A 17042-nucleotide genomic window follows, 5' to 3' on the forward strand; every position below is an offset into this window, starting at 1 on the left:
GAAGTAGGAGCAAACATTGTGACGACGAAGTCCGACAGAACGAAAGACACGAAAAACAGGTTGGAAACAAAAAAGGTGAGCGATTAATTAATTAATTATTACCCAAAATTTACACTGCAAACATCCACAACAGTTTAAAACTAACAAACGACACAGGTTTCCAGAGCAGAGAGGGATTATTACTGACATTTCAGCTGTCGTTTGGGGTAATGGTGCTTTAAGAAGCTAGATTAAAGCAGACAGGATGGTTCAAATGGGAATAAAACTGAAGGAAATAAGCACATAGGCAGTAAAAACAATTGAAAGATTAAGAATAAGTGAAACCAAAACATTCAGGTTCTGTTCCAGAAGTTAAAAAAAAGACTAATTCGTAATCTAACTAACCAAATCCAACCATAACCATATATTCTGTGACTCATAACAAACTGCATATCTAGATAAAAGATATAAAAAGGTATAAATCTGATATCGTTTATTCAAACTACTGTTGAACCTGCAGGTTTTAGAGTCCTCAGCAGGCTCAGACATGAACAGTGAGGACACACAGAGCGTGTGGGCGAGTTTTAAAAGGTTCAGACGATGGCGAGTTACGATGACATTGTAAATTCCTAAAGTGATCGTTGGTGCTGCAGCAGATGCTGATCTGACTGTATGAATCCCTCTGAACCTTAATAGAGCTGCAACATTTAACTGGACCTTTAATTTAAGAGAAAATGTTTTTCCCGAGATATCACAGCTGGTGCTTGGGGCCTCATGTCTAATCTAAGATACAGTAACAAAACCTTTAAAGGCTTATTTTGGTTATTTTGACTTGTTTCTGCAGGGATGTTTGAGGTGGTCTAGTTGTGTGTTCACGTTCAGTAGGTCACCATCACTGCTTCAGTCCAGGATTGAACCCTTGTATGGTGTTTCATCTGTTTTCATGTTCTCTGTCAAAATAAAACTATATGATTAATCATTTTTTCAAACTCAGACTCATAAATATGAGCCAAAAAATGAAAATGGGTCCCACAGACACCATATAAGGGTTAAAACACTCTTCCTGCTAAAGCCATTTTTTTAAAAAATGAAGATCTGGTCTGTAGCTTTTTCTTTTTTTTAGAACTAACGGCCGAGCGAGCACAGAGAGATTCTCCTCTCAGGTAAAATGCTGACACAGATTTCATGCTGAATGTTGAATGATGGCAGTCTGGTTACCTCACGTACACATGAATGTTGTTATTGTTGAGTGATGAGGGGAAATGCAAGAAGTTCAAGTATTAAAACGGTCTATAAAGTTATACTGTAGAATAATAATTAGCCGTTTGTGCAAGTGATATTGTTTCCTTGTGTATTTGTGGCCCAGGATTTATCCTCTAATTCAGATTATTTTGATGAGTACGATGTTATCAGAAGAGACCAGAGCTGCTAAAATAAGATCCAGGTAGGAGGGAAGCAGCCTCATGTGGGCGATGATGGGAATCAATAACCAAGATTGGTCAGCACCACTTTCTAATCAGGCATCTGCAAAGCTTTGTGACCAGAACCTGCAACTCACTCTTCATTTTTCATTGATCTGCAGATCATTTTCTGAATTAATGAAATAGTTGTTTTGTCTGTAAAACATCAGAACAGTGAAAAGTTTTAACAGCAAATTCTCATATTTAAGAAGCTTTAGCTGCCAAAAGTTTGCAGCTTTTGCTTAAAAATTTACTTTAATTGATTTTGAAAATGGTCAATTACTCTTCTGTCAATCGATTAAATCAATTTATCTACTAATAATTGCAGCTCTAGTTGTAACCAACGACTTTATTTGTTCTTAATAAACCTTTTTACAGTGATAGAAGTACAATGGAAACACTGACAAAGAGCCAAAGGTTTCTTCTAATTAGACATCAGCAAATGTTAAACACTAAATAAATTGATTGTGGTCCTGATACTGTTGCAGCTGAGCTATAAAACATTAATAAACGATCTATTAATCAAAAATAACCGCGTTATGAAGAGATGCCTTGTTAGAAAGTGGAAGCAACCTTTATTTTAAGGACAAACACTTATTCTGGTTTGTTTGTTTTTATGGTTTCTAAACTGAATTGTCAGGAAATGTAAAATACAGTTTACAGTAAATCAAGTTCACGTTATATAGTTGACAGCACGGGTCGATTAAAGGGGCCGGAAACTGATGATTGCTGTGATCAAGCTTTACTAAACTCAAACAATAGTCTGGATTTTATGGTGAAAAACAAAAAGACATGTGAAGACAAACTTTATTTACTTAATACTAAACAGCCGAGGGGACGTTTTTATGCAGACGGTATTTTATTGAGCACATTTAAGTAAAATAACTACTTTTAATGTAAAGCCGACTTTTTGTACACTGAAGTGATGTAAAGTGCTCGAAGGGAATAATAAAGTTTGAAGGACTTGTTGAATCATGGGATCACCGCATTTCACTTTATTTTAAAAGTGATTTTTGGGAAATGTGTTTATCCACTTTCTTGTCGAGGGATAGATGAGACGATTGATGACGCTAAAGCTAGCCGCTCTTAGCATCAAGACTGTAAACAGGAACAAACACATCAGGTTGTGATCTTATCGGGGAGGTGAGGTAAGTTAGCGTTAGCCGTTTCCAGTTTTAATGCTAAGCTAATGCTGTGTTCACACTACAAGCGGCAAAACTACGTTGACGCTGAGCCGTTGAAGTGTTGCTCAAGCACTTATTGATGAGTACCACCCACATTTACCGTCATCTTTACTAACGAGACGCTAACATTAGCAAGCGTAGCATCAGCTAGCCTACATGTGCGTTGACACTGCCACAGTAGCTACCAGCTTTTTCCAAACTGCCTTCATTGTTACCGTCTGTAAATGAAAGTGGTTAAATAGCACAGGGACCTGGGTGACGACAACGCTGAGGCAAAAACATAAGCTGACGATTTGGCATCAGAGCGCTGAGAAAAAAAAAAAAAAAGTGTCCAGCTTAACTTTAACTTGCAGTTTGGGCGCCAGTTTCCAGCTTCACGTCGTCGGCCTCCATTGAAAAAGACTTGTATGATGTAACTTTGTCTTATTCGGTGTTCACACCACGCATGCTAATTGGCGGTTGCTTTATATTTAGCGTACAAACACGGGTGGAGTCAATCTTCTCAGCTAACCCCAAGCAAGAACTTACCAAAATATTGTACTACTCACTGAAATAATGACTAATTTCACACATTAAAGCCTGTTTCCATGTTTGGGGAAGCACAACTGCATCCTTCTGTGGCTCCAGAGGGAGCCCAGTGAAGTCGGATGAATCGCCTCAAGTGATGTCACTCGAGTCAGTGTTGGAGTTAAAAGAAGTGAGCTTACCTGACGCCCGCTGCTCGTCTGTGCTGGAGTCATTTCTAGCAAATGCTGTGTTCCTTGGACGTTGGAGCCGATAACGACGTCACACAAACGACCTGGAAAACCAAAATCAGACCAGTTGTTAGCGACACCAGCTGATGAGGACGTATCACATGGTGTAGTGTGGATAGAAGTGCTGATAGACGGCGTTTTACTTACTTTATTTTCACTACTGCTGAAGTGTGGAGCAGCCATCTTGGATTTTGAGGTCCGGGTCGTTGAGGTTCTCCCAACTTTCGGAGAAAGATTTTAGAAAACTCCAACTTCCCAGTTCAAATGGGAAACGTCAGAACAAAGACGAGACTTTGATCCTTTTTGGTTTTAACTGTAAAATCGATGTACTTTTTTTGAACAATTAAGTACAAACCACTGCTTTTTAGCCACATTAACCATAAACCATTATTAAAGCTACATAAAACAGGAAAAAAACACTTTTAAAAACTGTTTATTATTCAGGCCAATCACATTAAGGTACATCTCAAAGTCAGTAGTAGAACAATTTTCTCCTAAAATGCAAATTAAAAGTGTTCTTTTGAAAACAAATCCCTGATTTAAAAAAAAAGAAAGAAACAAAGTTACTTGGATGTTTTAAAAAGGGCAGTACCAGTACAATCGACTGATCCCTGATCACGTTCACTCTCCACTCAAGCCACCACATCTCCGATCTGTTTCACACACTTGCTGGAAATCATACAAATTCCCCAGATCAGTGCATTTAGGCTCTACACAAAATCTATTGCTAAATACTGTTTGATTGCAAAGCAACAGAAAACGTGTGCAGAACAGATTTTTCTCGTCCAACACTTGGATATTATTGTTGTTTTTTTTTGTAGCTTTGCACTTGAACATGCTCCAACGTGTGGATGTGCTTATTTGGACTTGGCAAAGCCCACTCGGTTGCTCTCCCGATCAAAGACGGTGTAGTACTGGCCGATGAATACATCTCCCAGAATCCACAGGGGCCCGGCGGGAGGGGGGATGTCCAGACCCATGAAGCCGCTCAGACAAATGGTCTTTCCGGCCTGATTTACCTGGATGGTGGGGAGGAGACGGTCAGACAGAGCTGCTGAAGTGTGTAAACAACATGGATCTCAGTGTAAATCTCTCCTCAGACAACAAACCGGCCTCCTCCTGCTCCGCCAGCTCAAACAAAGCTGCACTTGTTTAGTTTTTAATGACGCAACGTGCAGCCACAGTGTTGCATTGTTTGCAGCAGGAGCCGACTGCGACGCCCCCTGCTGGCTAAACGGACAAACACCTCCTGGCCTCACCTTGAGGATGTACTGCTCCCCGGTCAGACTGTAGGACTGGCCGCCCACGCTGAAGGAGATGACGGGCAGCGAGGGGATCTTGTCGCAGCTCACCATGTACTGAAACACAACCAGAGCCGACGGCTCGTTTATCCAATTCATCATCTTAAACTACAAAACAGTGCAGTCGCTCTGCAGATCAGGTTTGATTTGATTCCACTGTGACAGAAAATAAAATAGATGCAGAGTGAAACCAACAATAAAGTGGGTCAACATGTCAGCAAGTTCAGTGTCAGACTTTTTAGAATCACGGTTTAAATTTAAAGGACAATTTTGCAATAAAAATGAGCAAAATGTGAAAATATAGTTGCTGCCAGCTGAAAAGTAGAAGTGACAGAATATCTGTGGCAACATGTTTATTAATGTGAAAACAACGTGTGTCTTTAAGGATATTAAATCACTACAACAGGACGACAGACTTTTAGAGTCGACTGACCTGATTTTGTTGGTTTAAATGTTCACGTGTTTTGTTCTTTAAGTGGCTTTTAGATCAGATTTACAGTGTTCAATACATATACATATTTTAAAATGTGAATGTTAAATTTACTGACTGACGCTCTGAACAACATTAATTCTCTTTACTGGGCTGCAATTAATCATCATTTATTACCAACAAATATAAAGATTATTTGACTGATTAATCAGAATTTACACGAGCCTGAGAAGATCAGAATCGTTTGTTTCATCCGACTAACAATTCAATTCACATAAGTAAAAAAAAAAAACTGCAAATCCTCACAATTCAGACGGTGGAACCAGAGAATGTTTTTTTTCTTTGAAAAATAATTGATTACAATAATTGTTTCAGCTCTACCTCTAAACAGTCTGTGCTTGTTTTGTCCTACAAGATTAACAAAAAAGGGAGATTATTAAAGGGAGATTTTGCCCGAGCGGCTTCGTATCATCACAGCGTTGGTCGTATATGCTGCAAATGAACAATGTTTAACTTCCCTCTGTGTCTCTGCTGCTTATCCACCACTTTAGAAACACTCATCAATAAAATCAAAGCTCAACATTGTTCTTTTACATCAACCATGTGACGTTTCCCTTTGTTTGTTCTACTGAACACAGTTCATAGTGTAATAAAACACTGGGGCAGGTTCTAGTGTTGCTTTAGAGAGATAAAGGAGGCTTTATTCTTTATTCTTCTGATCATCAACACATCCCACTAAGATCTCTCAGCTTGGAGCCCTCTGAGCTAAACGAACAGCTCACCTCTCCCTGGATCAGCGGAGTGGCTCCGATGGCCTTCTGCAGGGCCTTGACCTCCGCGGCCGGGCCGGTGATCAGAGACGTCCCGGTGTCCACGATGGCCTCGCAGCCGCTCTTACACAGACTCAGCTGGCTGCCCACCGCCATCCTGTCTCACACACACACACACAGCAAGCATGTAATGAAGGCTGCAACCAACAATTAGCTTTATTATGTTTCAATTAACCAAAAATCTAACACGCCCGTCTGTTTTTCCAGTCCAGCGTTTGTTTTACCTGATCAACACTCAAAAATCTAAATATATTCCATCTACAATTATATAAAACTAATAATAAACCAACTATGTTAGTTAATCTTTGCAAATTATAACTGCAGAGACGGCACCAGTTTTACGAAAAGAGTTTTGTAATTGGTGCTACGTGGTTGGAGGACACTGTGGTGTTCCCTTTCCCCCCGGCAGCACCATACTGTATCCTGGCTCTTATAAGCAGCCACGAATGTCTGACTGAGCATTAAAACATTAAATAGTTTTCTTACAGCATACAGAAAATGTGGATGTATAAATTCTGCTTTTAAACGATGGGAATTATTGTCCATTTTTTGTTTAATGCCTCGTTTTACCATCTACACCATGAAGTCTGTGTCTGCAGCGCTCACCCGTCCACGTGGATCTGCCAGTAGCCCTGACGGGTCACGCTGACGTAGTTGAAGTCGCCCGTGTAGTATTTGGGGTCGGTTCCTCCCAGGAGCAGCTCGCCGCCTGGCTCGGTGTCCGGGTTCCTGCCAACGACAGAGACGACGAGAGTTCACCTACTGTTTATATAAAACAGCTTTAATCCTAAACCGAATCTACTCTGAGAATAATTTGTTCCACCAACTCTTGAAATCATCTGATAAACAGGAATATTTACACACTAAATCCAGACAAGAAATGTAACCAGGTGTTTTCTACTTTTCACCAAACGTTTGTGAGAATGATCCATGTGCACATTATCATCACCCACTTCTGTTATCAGAAGTTTCACCACAGACGGCTGCTTGTGCTCCGTGTTTGGAGGTTTCTCAGTGTGATGGCAGTAACTTTTGAGTGACCAGTGTCACTTACAGCAGCATGTGGACAAGATTTGCCCCTTTTTGCACTGCAGAAACGTAGTTTTGCTTTTGTTCCTGCTGTGTTTGTCTGCTTTGTTCTAAATGCAGGCTGCAGGTTCTTCAGCGGTTTCCCACAGTGGTGCTGATCATGCACCATCTTTATACTGCATCTTACACAGGCACAAACTAACCAACCGAGCCAGAGATACACCTGCAACTCCTGTGTTCTACCAGGGGAAACACACATTCAATCAAACCACATCACTATAACCCTTCTGACTTCACAGCTGTTCTATCCCTCTCCTCACAGCAACCAGACTCCATTGATAAAAACACTAATTTTACACAGGAGTTGCTGCTCGACTGCTTCCGCGATCTGTTAGTTTAATTTGTGCTATTTTGTGACTTTGGTGTTTTAAAGGATTAATTTGGCTCCAACACAATATTTGTTTAACACACAATAACAGAGATAAACTAACCAAGCGAAGCAGCAGCAGACCAGCGACTCCTGCGTTCTGTGAGGTAAAATTACTGTTTTTGTGAATGGAGTCTGGTGTGTGTGCAGAGAGCGATATAACGGCTGTTTGTGGTTAAACCAAAAGGATCTTCCAGGTCTCTCTGTGTAGGGATCCTTTCCATAATGCTGTCACACACTTAGAATAACAAATCACCCCAAAGGATTACATCCAGCTGATGAGATCTACTGGATCGATTCCAACACTTTTCTACCTGCTAAGCATTCCAAAACACAGAATATGTAAAATAGGGCCCAGGCTTTAAAAAAAACAAGTTATCCTTCAACCTCTGCATTTCCCCACCTGTTCAGGTAGAAGGAGAAGACGTTGTTCTCCACTTTCTTCTGGCTCATGATGTTGTCAAACACCGGAGCCACCCCGTCCACGGAGATGCGTGGGTAGGCCATGCCGAGGATGCCGTCAAACTTGGCTGCGATGAAGACCACGCCGGGCTGTTTGATGGCCTCTCCGAAAAGCTGCTTGTCCACCGATATGTCTCCAATCTAGAAAAACAAAGAAATAAACTCAGACTTTTGCGCTGCGCTCTCCTGAACCTGCAGTTCCCGGCGTGAGATGAGCTTACGGTGCACGTGTCCTGACTGAGGTAGCCTGACAAACTGCCACTTCCGTACTGGATGGCGAAGGCCGTGCCGTTCTTCACGTATGTTTGGGATTTGGCAGAATTATATTTGTGGTGAAGCACTGCAGAGCAGAAAAGGAACGCAGACGTGTTGTAATTAAAGTTTCACATTTCAAGAGAAGATAAACTTTATTAAAACACTGAGAAAGTCACTTGTTACAGCAGCTAAAGTTAAAAGTGGAGGAAGAGCAGCTGAGTGATTCTAGAACTAGAAAATATAAAAACTCTATATATGAACACCAAACATGTCAGAAATGACCACTGACGTCTTTAAATCGAGCGTCTGTTAACTCAGGCTTCCTGCTTCAGGATCTGTGATCGCTCACATAACTCTGACTCTTCTTCCTCACACAACTCACTCAATATAATCAGAATAAAACTTTGTGCCGCCTACATCAGTCAGGAGGAATGTGTCGCTATATTGGAGAAAACTGGATGACAAAAAAATAAATTATTATACATTTATTTTCTCAGAGACTCTCAGTCCTTCTGTTTATTTCTAACAGAGCTGCTGGACGCTGTGGAGTATTTAACTTATTTAACTCAACAGATCTAAACACTATTAAACACTTTAGTTTTTGGCCAAATCTCAATGAGATTCCTGCTGATGGACCAGAGGAGGTCACATGATCAACAGATCCCCCCTCATGATGTCATCAAGTTTAAACTGAGTGTCGTCACACGTTTACTAAAAGATGAAGCAGGAGAAACAGACGGAGGAAGATCTTTTCTCATAGTTTTGGTCTACAGGCTCATCAGGGACACATTTATGTTGGAAAGGAGCTTTAAAAAGTTTGTTTTGCAGGTTAGAGGACCTTTAATTTGACAGATTCTCTGCAGCACCGACTGAATTCACGTTGGCTCCGATGACAACACGATGCTGCATGCTGATGAAAAGCATCAGGGAAAAAGAGGGCGCCGCTTTAAGGCGAAACTCTGAACCTAACTCAGCCTGAGTTACCATGGTGATCTGTCCAGGTTAACAGAGCGCCACCTGCAGGACACTGAAGACCCTTTAGGCTTGACACCCCCCCCCCAGGAGCGTTATGCGATAACCACAGCAGGACTTACGGCACGCGATGTCCATGAGGGAGCAGTGAACGGAGGGCACCCACAGGTTGGAGGAGCCGGTGTCGAACACCACGGTGAAGGGCTGGGGGGGCGTCCCCAGGCCGATCTCACCATAATACTGGGCCTGGAAACACAAAACAACACGTGTGGGATTATCAACAACAACAACAACAACAACCACCATCAGGATCCTGAAAGCTCGTGGAGACTTACTGGACTTTCCAAACCCACCAGTGAGTAAATCTGACTGGATGTTTTCAGGAAAAGAGATTAAGATAATCCCTCAAGGCACAAACTCAGCGTTTTCAACCCAATAAAGCAAAGAAAAATCAGTCTGTTATCTTCTTACAGCTGTTTGATATCAGAGTCTCTCTGTGTGGCTGGATGTCAGTAGGGACACAGGTCAGAGAGTCTCAACAAGCAATCACTTCTCAGCGTTTCACAATAAGAGTGACACAACGAAATGATTAGTCCACAAACGCAGGAGCTGAAGCAAACTTCTGTTTTTCAAAACCTCCATAAAGAAAGAATTTTGTCAAGTCATCCAAAGTACTTCCTTTTTTTTTTTTTTAAAGCAAGGTTTGAAAGATTTCTAATCCACTATGTGACCTCACTGGGTTGGTTTGCCCAAATCAACGGAAACAGAAGATCATTTATCTAGAAGTTTCCACAGTTGTGGTTTTATTTGTTCCGATTCTGAGGCGTCCGTCTGTGAGATTTCTACCTTGGTGCTGAATTTAGTGACAAATTAAAAACTTATCATCACTATTTCTAGTTGCAGTGACCCTGATAGCAGGAAACACTGGTTTATTTTGTTTTTATTCTGTGCTCAGGTCTCAGATCTTGACTTCCTGGATAAAAAAAGTAAATGTAGAGACTTTAAAAGACTCGATCTGTGTCAAACGCTCACCGACAACTTTCAGGATTTCTGTTTGCTGTGTTTCAGGAACAGTTAGTGACTCAGGTGTGTCTACGTTCTGTTTAAAGAGCACCGTGCCGTGTTCTTGCTCTTGTCTGTTGTGTTTGTGGTGCTTTGTGAGCTCATGTTTGCTGAACACTTGACATTTTACAGTGTAAAAAAAAAAAAATATCACCTTGCAGATGAGGTTTGTAACAGAGGCACAGTTTCTAAATAGATTTCTATGCAAAACCACCACAAAATGTTCCTCCTGTTAAACCACAGCAGTCTGACTGGTTGCCTCCTGCCTGCCTAGTTAAGGAGATTGCCTAATGAGTTCAGTAAAACCGAGAACAGACAGACAAACAAACAAACAAACAAACTTTGTGTCAGCTGACGAGGATCAAGAGGCTTAAAGATCAGGTGGCAGCAGTGAGTCAGCGGCCGTCACATGACTCCTCTGCTGTCACTCAGTTTCACGGGTTAAAGGCTGATATTAGTCTTGAGCGATTCAGCCTGTCTAAAAATAAAAAGGCCGCGTTTGCAGAGGATTTACTGGCCTTGACAGGCACGTCTAATTTTCCCATTCAGCTGGGAGGATTTACAGAAAAGGGCCGAGGCGGTCACCACACAAGAGGACCTTTGTTGCGGCCCCCCCCCCCCCCCCAGCTTGGCTTTTTAGCTTCTGGGCAGTGCATCAGGGAAAGTGAGGACTTAAAAAGGTCCACAGGTCAGTGTTTTGGTGAGCGATGCTTACGTCAAGGTAGTTCTTCAGGGTTTCTGGAGTGGGTGCATTACTGCGGGGGAAGCCAAAGTTGTACTTAAGGGAGTACTTGTCGGCCAGGAGCTCCTCGACTCTTTTCCCCGAGTCCGTCAACTCACGTCTGATGGAACGGAATTTCTTTAAGGGAATTCTGAAAAGAGAGAAACAGGAAAATAGGAGCGTTTCAGTGTTAATGGATCTGTGAATCACCGCCCACACTTGATTCTTTATGTAGTCATTTGAATAATATAATAAAGTGCAAATGCAACAGAAACTCAGCTCGATCGTCAGGCTACACAACTTCTGGCCTTGCAGATAAGATTTGACCCACATGCTTAATACTTATCTGCACAGTGTTATCCTTCAGAGTGTTGCCAAATACTGACAGTACTATACATACTGCAGCACACACGCTTTAACACAGTGGCCCCAACTTGTTTTCATCATAATTCATCCAGAAGTAACACAACAACAGAACTTATGACCATTTATGTCAATGGGTTCATACAAGTTCTGTAATAAAACATCGAAAAGCACAGATCCAGTCTCACTTTAGGGGTCCAGGGTGTCTTTAAGTTTGAAACCTTAATATGCACTCAGAGGCCAGTTTATTAGGGACACCTGGCTACACCTAAAGCAGCTTTTAGCACAGGATTTATTGTGGGACCGTTGTTTTTAAGTGCACTTGATTGGCTTGGTTTACCCCAATAACTGAATAATGAGGTTATGAGTTAGGCTTCATCTCCGCTTCCCACTGAGGAAATTAAATATTAAACTATTAAACCTTCTATTAAAGCACTTCCATTCACGCTGGAGACATACTGCTGATGCGGTTAACTCCCGTGTAAATGGTTCACCGTCCGTGAACGAGACACCAACAAGTTTTTACAGGAGTCAGGAATCTTCTCCTGTTCCCGAACAGTCAGCAACATGTGACCTGAACAGCTCTCCAAATACCAGCTCACCCCGCCGTCACACCGTTAGCCAGAGGCCGTTCAAAAGCACGATGGAGAAGACGGTGGAGCGGGTCATCGCTGACGGAGGGGAAGCGTCCTTTATACTTCTGTCACATGCCACGATATGTGCCTACTAGCTACTAAAGAGGGCTGAAACCCACATTCAGTCCAATAATTGTACCTTTTTTTTGATCATTTACTCTTTAAAATGCTCATTTCAAGTTACCAGGAAAAGATGCCTTAGTTGCCTGCCACCAAAATATGCTAAATTAAAATAGCCATGCATTTCTGATTTTATATATTTGGCTAAATCATTTTTATTTAGAGGCTCTGTCTCAATCAAACTCTTAAATCATTAGACAGACAATCGTTAGCTGAGCTGAGAGACTTAATGTTACTGTAAACATGGTGCCTGATGGGTAATAACTCGACATGTAGAGCTTCCGCCGCTCCCGTTAACTAAACGCTGAGAAAAGAGCTGCACTCAATGACAAGAAGTCAGTTTATTTACTGCAGACAGAACGGCCGTCACAATCGTGCAGAGCAGACGCCTCAAACATGCAGATAAATTAAAGATAATGGAACAAGCAAACGGCAATGAGCATCCAGCACTGCAGCCAGGAAGAAGTTAGATTATCAGAAAGTCTGTTAAACTTATTAATCTACTGAATTTCTACACATTTGTATAGTTGAAGTAAAGCAGAACTCTGCACTACATGACTGTGGCACTGATAAAAGGACTGAAAATGTGAGTTCTTGGCTCTTCAGCAGTCTAATGTAGACCTGCCAAGACAAAAATGCATGATCCAGTGTGTTTCATGTTTCAGGTTTGTCTGGTTGTGTGGGAGCAGCAGGGACCAAACGTTACCTTTACAGTCACATTTTAAGGCGTGAACAAGCCTCACCTTTTATTATTATTATTATTATTTCTCTTAATGTTTGCACTCTTTCAGTGGATCACACATGAAACTGGACTCCTGATTCCAGACGTGTTACTGAGTACATTTACTCAACATACTTCTACTTTACTGGAGTATTTCTGTTGTTCTTCTACTTCACTACATTCAGTTAACAGTTATATCATATTACAATATATTATCTACTAAAAGTATGGACCACACCCTTATAAAATATGATGCATTATTATAGATTAATCACTGAAAACATCATTAATAATGATCCAATAATATAACACGGTAATGAGCACTTATACTTTACTACTATATTATAATACTGTACTTTAGGTACGTTTTGTTGCCAATAATAATAATAAGATAATTATAATTCCTCACTTTTCAGTAGAAAAAAATAGAATAGTAAAATTGTAAATGCAGGACTGTGTTTTATTGGTGTGATGTTGCTACGTGTACTTGAGTAAATTACTTGACAGAAGTGAAAGTACTCATTTTACTTCAGTAAACAAATACTCAAGCAAAAGCCTTAAATTCAAGATGTGATTAAAGTACAAAAGTACAACCAGCAAAATATACTTAAAGTATCAAAAGTAAAAGTACTCGTTGGGCATAAAGTGTTATAATATCATTTTGTTTGAATATTGGAGCATTAACTAACACACAAGTAGTATCCTACTGTTACAGCTGGTGGAAGAGGAGCTCATTTTAACCCCTTCATGTACTGTTGGTTTGATCTATAAATATCATATTGAGCTCTTAAAAAATAAAAATCTGAATCTGAAAAGTAACTAAACCGGTCAGACAACTGTAGTGGCATCAGAAACTACAACATTTCAAAGCTGTTAATGGCACCAAAGGGTGAAATAAAGCACCAGCCTGATGAATCAGTTGGTAGAGAAACACTGAGCGACATATTTATATTACAAGGTCATCTCAGGCTGGTCACACTGTCTCACCTCTCTCAGCAACATTTATACAACATGTTCTTAAACTCGCACTGCAGTTTTTATTTAACTGTTTAAACTACAGTTTGTCACTTTACATTTCCAGTACATTTCTTTTTTTGTAGTTTATTTCACACTACAGTGTTTTGTACTTCTGTATTTGGTATTTTTACTCTGCATATCGCATTTGGTACTTTTTATAGTGTATATTGCATTTTGTATTTATTTACCTTTATTTTACTTATTTATTTACCTTGTAATTTTTTTTTTTGCTAATTCTTATTGTTGATCTCATGCTTACAAATTTATTTATTTATTTATTTTACATTTTTTTGCTTATCCCCTCACTCTGAATGTACATGTTGTTATATATTATTATTAGTAGTAGTAGTGGTATTATTATTATTATTATTATTATAAGACTCTGGACTCACCTGGTGCAATAATTTACCTCTGTGTAATAATTTGTAATAATTTTTAACACATAATTTTTATATATTTCGATTTCTACTTTTGTGTTTGAAGTTTATTCTTATTCTTTTGGAGCTGTGTGTAACAAAAAGCCATTTCCCCCTGGGGATTATTAAAGTAATCCTGATTCTGCTTATATTTGTTTGTACTTATGGTGTTCACTTTAACTTTCTATGCTGCTACTGTAACACCAGGATTTCCCCCCAGGGATCAATAAAGTATTTCTATCTATCTATCTATCTATCTATCTATCTATCTATCTATCTATCACAGACACAGACGAGCCTGGCTAGCTTGTTGTGGAGAACCAAGCTAACATTAGCTAGCTGAGTGAGCCGTTAGCTAAACCCTGAAGCTAACACTGCACATATTTTAACGCTGGGTTTTAAATTTGCAGCCAGGAATATTATTTATAACCTTAAACCAAACAATGTTTCACTGTCTCCGGCGACCAAACACAGAGAAAAAAAAACATTGTGTACCTCCAGCTGCATGCTAGCTAACATTACTTCACATTAGTCAGAACAAACTCAACGCTTCCGTGTGAATATATGGTGTTTTCTTACCGAACCAGGGCGTCGTTGGTCAGGGCTAACGCCGCGAACACACACAGGAGCAGCAGCCTCATCGTAGCGGCCGGCAGGATCACGAACTCATGGAGAAAACAATGACTGAGCACGTCGACCCGCTGTCCTCACTTTTATCAGCTGACTCTGCGTCACGTGAGCCAGACTAGAGCCCGTCCGTCCGTCCGTACGACCGACCGACCGCGGTGACGTCACTTCCTGGGAACGTTCGCGGAGGGAACGCGTGACCATGGAGACCGCGGGACGAGTCAATGGAACGTTGTCCACGGAGATCACGTGCCAGAGAATGTACTTCCGTAAATGATATTTTCTGTATAAATTATGTTTATTTAATTTTCTCTTCCTTTAACTGTTTGTTTTGTACTGTGGGATCAATAAAGTTTATCTTTATCTTTAACTACATTTACCACAGTACTAGTAAACGAGGTACTTGTACTTTGCTTGAGTATTTTCACCTCAGAGGCAAATATTGTCCTGTTTACTCACGACATTACTTCTTACACTACATCATCCAGCATTTATTCTATTTATTATATTAACAGCATTATCCAGAATCTATCTAATCTATCTATCTATCTATCTATCTATCTATCTATCTATACAAAATATACACAATAAAGAAATGCTATTATTAGATCAATAAGAATTCAAAGTGACAAGCTACCCGGCAGTATGTAAAGAGATATATAGAATATATGTAAATAAATTAAAATGAGCTCCATCCTCACCACCTGTATCGTTAAATAGACGCATCAGTAATTATGATCCAAATATTGGACATACTTTAACTTTTGGTACTTTTATTTGGTGCTTTTATTCTTTTACTTAAGTAAACTTTTGGTTTTTTAACATTCTTTTGATGCTTGTTCATGTGGGGGTGCTTGAATCCTTAATTTTGAATCGATTAAACTGGATTACTGGAGGTGAAATCAGCCACATATAGCTTATTGTGGGTGAGCACTGGTGTATATTGCGTATGTAGGCTAAAAGCCACATGAAGTGACAGCAGAAGAAGAGAAAAAAGCATTGTAAAATATCAGCAGATATCTTGACACTACATGACCGTCAGCTGATAGGATCACATGTTTAAAAGTCTCCAGTATCAGTCTGGTTATAATGACCTCGTAGTCCGGTCCTGTGTTTACAAAGTAAAAACACAGATTCACAACTATGTTTTTTCATCAGATTTATCTTTTTCCATTTCTTCGTTCTCGTTTGAGATGATTTAAACCAGCACTGCTAAAGGAAAACGTGTTGCTGGAGTAAATCTGCTGCCTTGTAATGACGAGGACTGAACAGTCAGTGTCTGCCTCGTCCCACAAATCAGAGAGCAGCTTCAGTGCACAGCAAACCTGCAGGGAAACTCTGAGCAGCTGAAAACTCACACTTACAGACACACACTTTCTTTCTTTCTTTCTTTTCAGTACGATATATTTACAGTATATACTGACATTTATTGTAATAACACATTTCAACATTGTACCTCTACATTGTCTCTCTGCTGGATCTTGTTATATAGTAGATTTAATATTCTTTGTATATAATAATATGCTGTAATCAGACTATACTACATTATATGTAATATTATATGTACTATACTATATATTATGCCATATTTTTTTGTTTCACTTTATATTTTATATGCTAAACTATAGTATGCTAATATCTTACACTGTTTTAATACGTTATACTACCATATTTCTATATTAATGCAGACATTATTACTTAATCATATATACATTAGTCTAGCATACACTGCTAGTGATCACACCACAATGTTACTCTTGTAAATTTGACTTTAATCGCTATTCATATATACTTATTATGTGTATAATTATTTATTTTTGACTTTCTTTGTCTATCTGTTCTTATTTCTGTCTGTGAGTCATTGGAACAACCGTGTTTCCTCTCTGGGGACCAATACGGGCTCATCTGATCTTAATAGTATGTTTCACTTCCACTTTCTCCTGACACTCTCTGCTCCCGACCCGCTTTAGGAAATTTACAGGTCAGTGAATTTTTGAGATACTAACAGTGGTGCAGCTGTAGCATGATGGACTCTGGTGTTATCATAGTGCTTCAAACTAAAGGAGCTCACAGCAGCATTGAAAACAATCTGTTGTCCATATAAATGATGTGTATGTTAACAGAAATCTGCTTTTAAACGATTCCAAATTTAAAATACAGGCCAAATCAATAAACCTGAGTCAGAACTGAGTCTGTATATGTGGTCAATTTAAACCGTACAACTCGCAGTCTGTCATCAGAAAGCATCAATAACTTAGTTTTAAAAGTTTCATGCT

At 39.8% G+C, this 17042-nt stretch overlaps 1 protein-coding gene across 1 annotated transcript; it reads right to left on the reverse strand.

Annotated features, from left to right (window-relative positions):
* Positions 1–3795: 3795 nt before the first annotated feature.
* Positions 3796–14848, reverse strand: ctsd (cathepsin D). The gene is made up of 9 exons (XM_070848592.1): positions 14719–14848; positions 10862–11018; positions 9207–9330; positions 8079–8197; positions 7799–7998; positions 6546–6668; positions 5892–6036; positions 4638–4736; positions 3796–4397 (listed from the first exon to the last, which is right to left on the reverse strand). Exons 1-9 carry the CDS (start codon positions 14778–14780, stop codon positions 4236–4238), a joined length of 1191 nt encoding a protein of 396 aa, XP_070704693.1. The 5' UTR covers positions 14781–14848; the 3' UTR covers positions 3796–4235.
* Positions 14849–17042: the final 2194 nt, after the last annotated feature.

This window comes from Pempheris klunzingeri, chromosome 1 (genome assembly GCF_042242105.1).
Source record: "Pempheris klunzingeri isolate RE-2024b chromosome 1, fPemKlu1.hap1, whole genome shotgun sequence".
NCBI classification, from domain to species: Eukaryota; Metazoa; Chordata; class Actinopteri; order Acropomatiformes; family Pempheridae; genus Pempheris; species Pempheris klunzingeri.

Bases quoted from the DNA above. Each gene is read 5' to 3' on its own strand.
- ctsd (XM_070848592.1), bottom strand. From the start codon at position 14,780: ATGAGGCTGCTGCTCCTGTGTGTGTTCGCGGCGTTAGCCCTGACCAAC. The intron at 11,019-14,718 runs GTAAGAAAACAC...CTCTCTTTTCAG, and splicing joins ACCAACGACGCCCTGGTTCG to AATTCCCTTAAAGAAATTCC. The intron at 7,999-8,078 runs GTAAGCTCATCT...TTGTTTTTCTAG, and splicing joins TCAGTCAGGACACGTGCACC to ATTGGAGACATATCGGTGGA.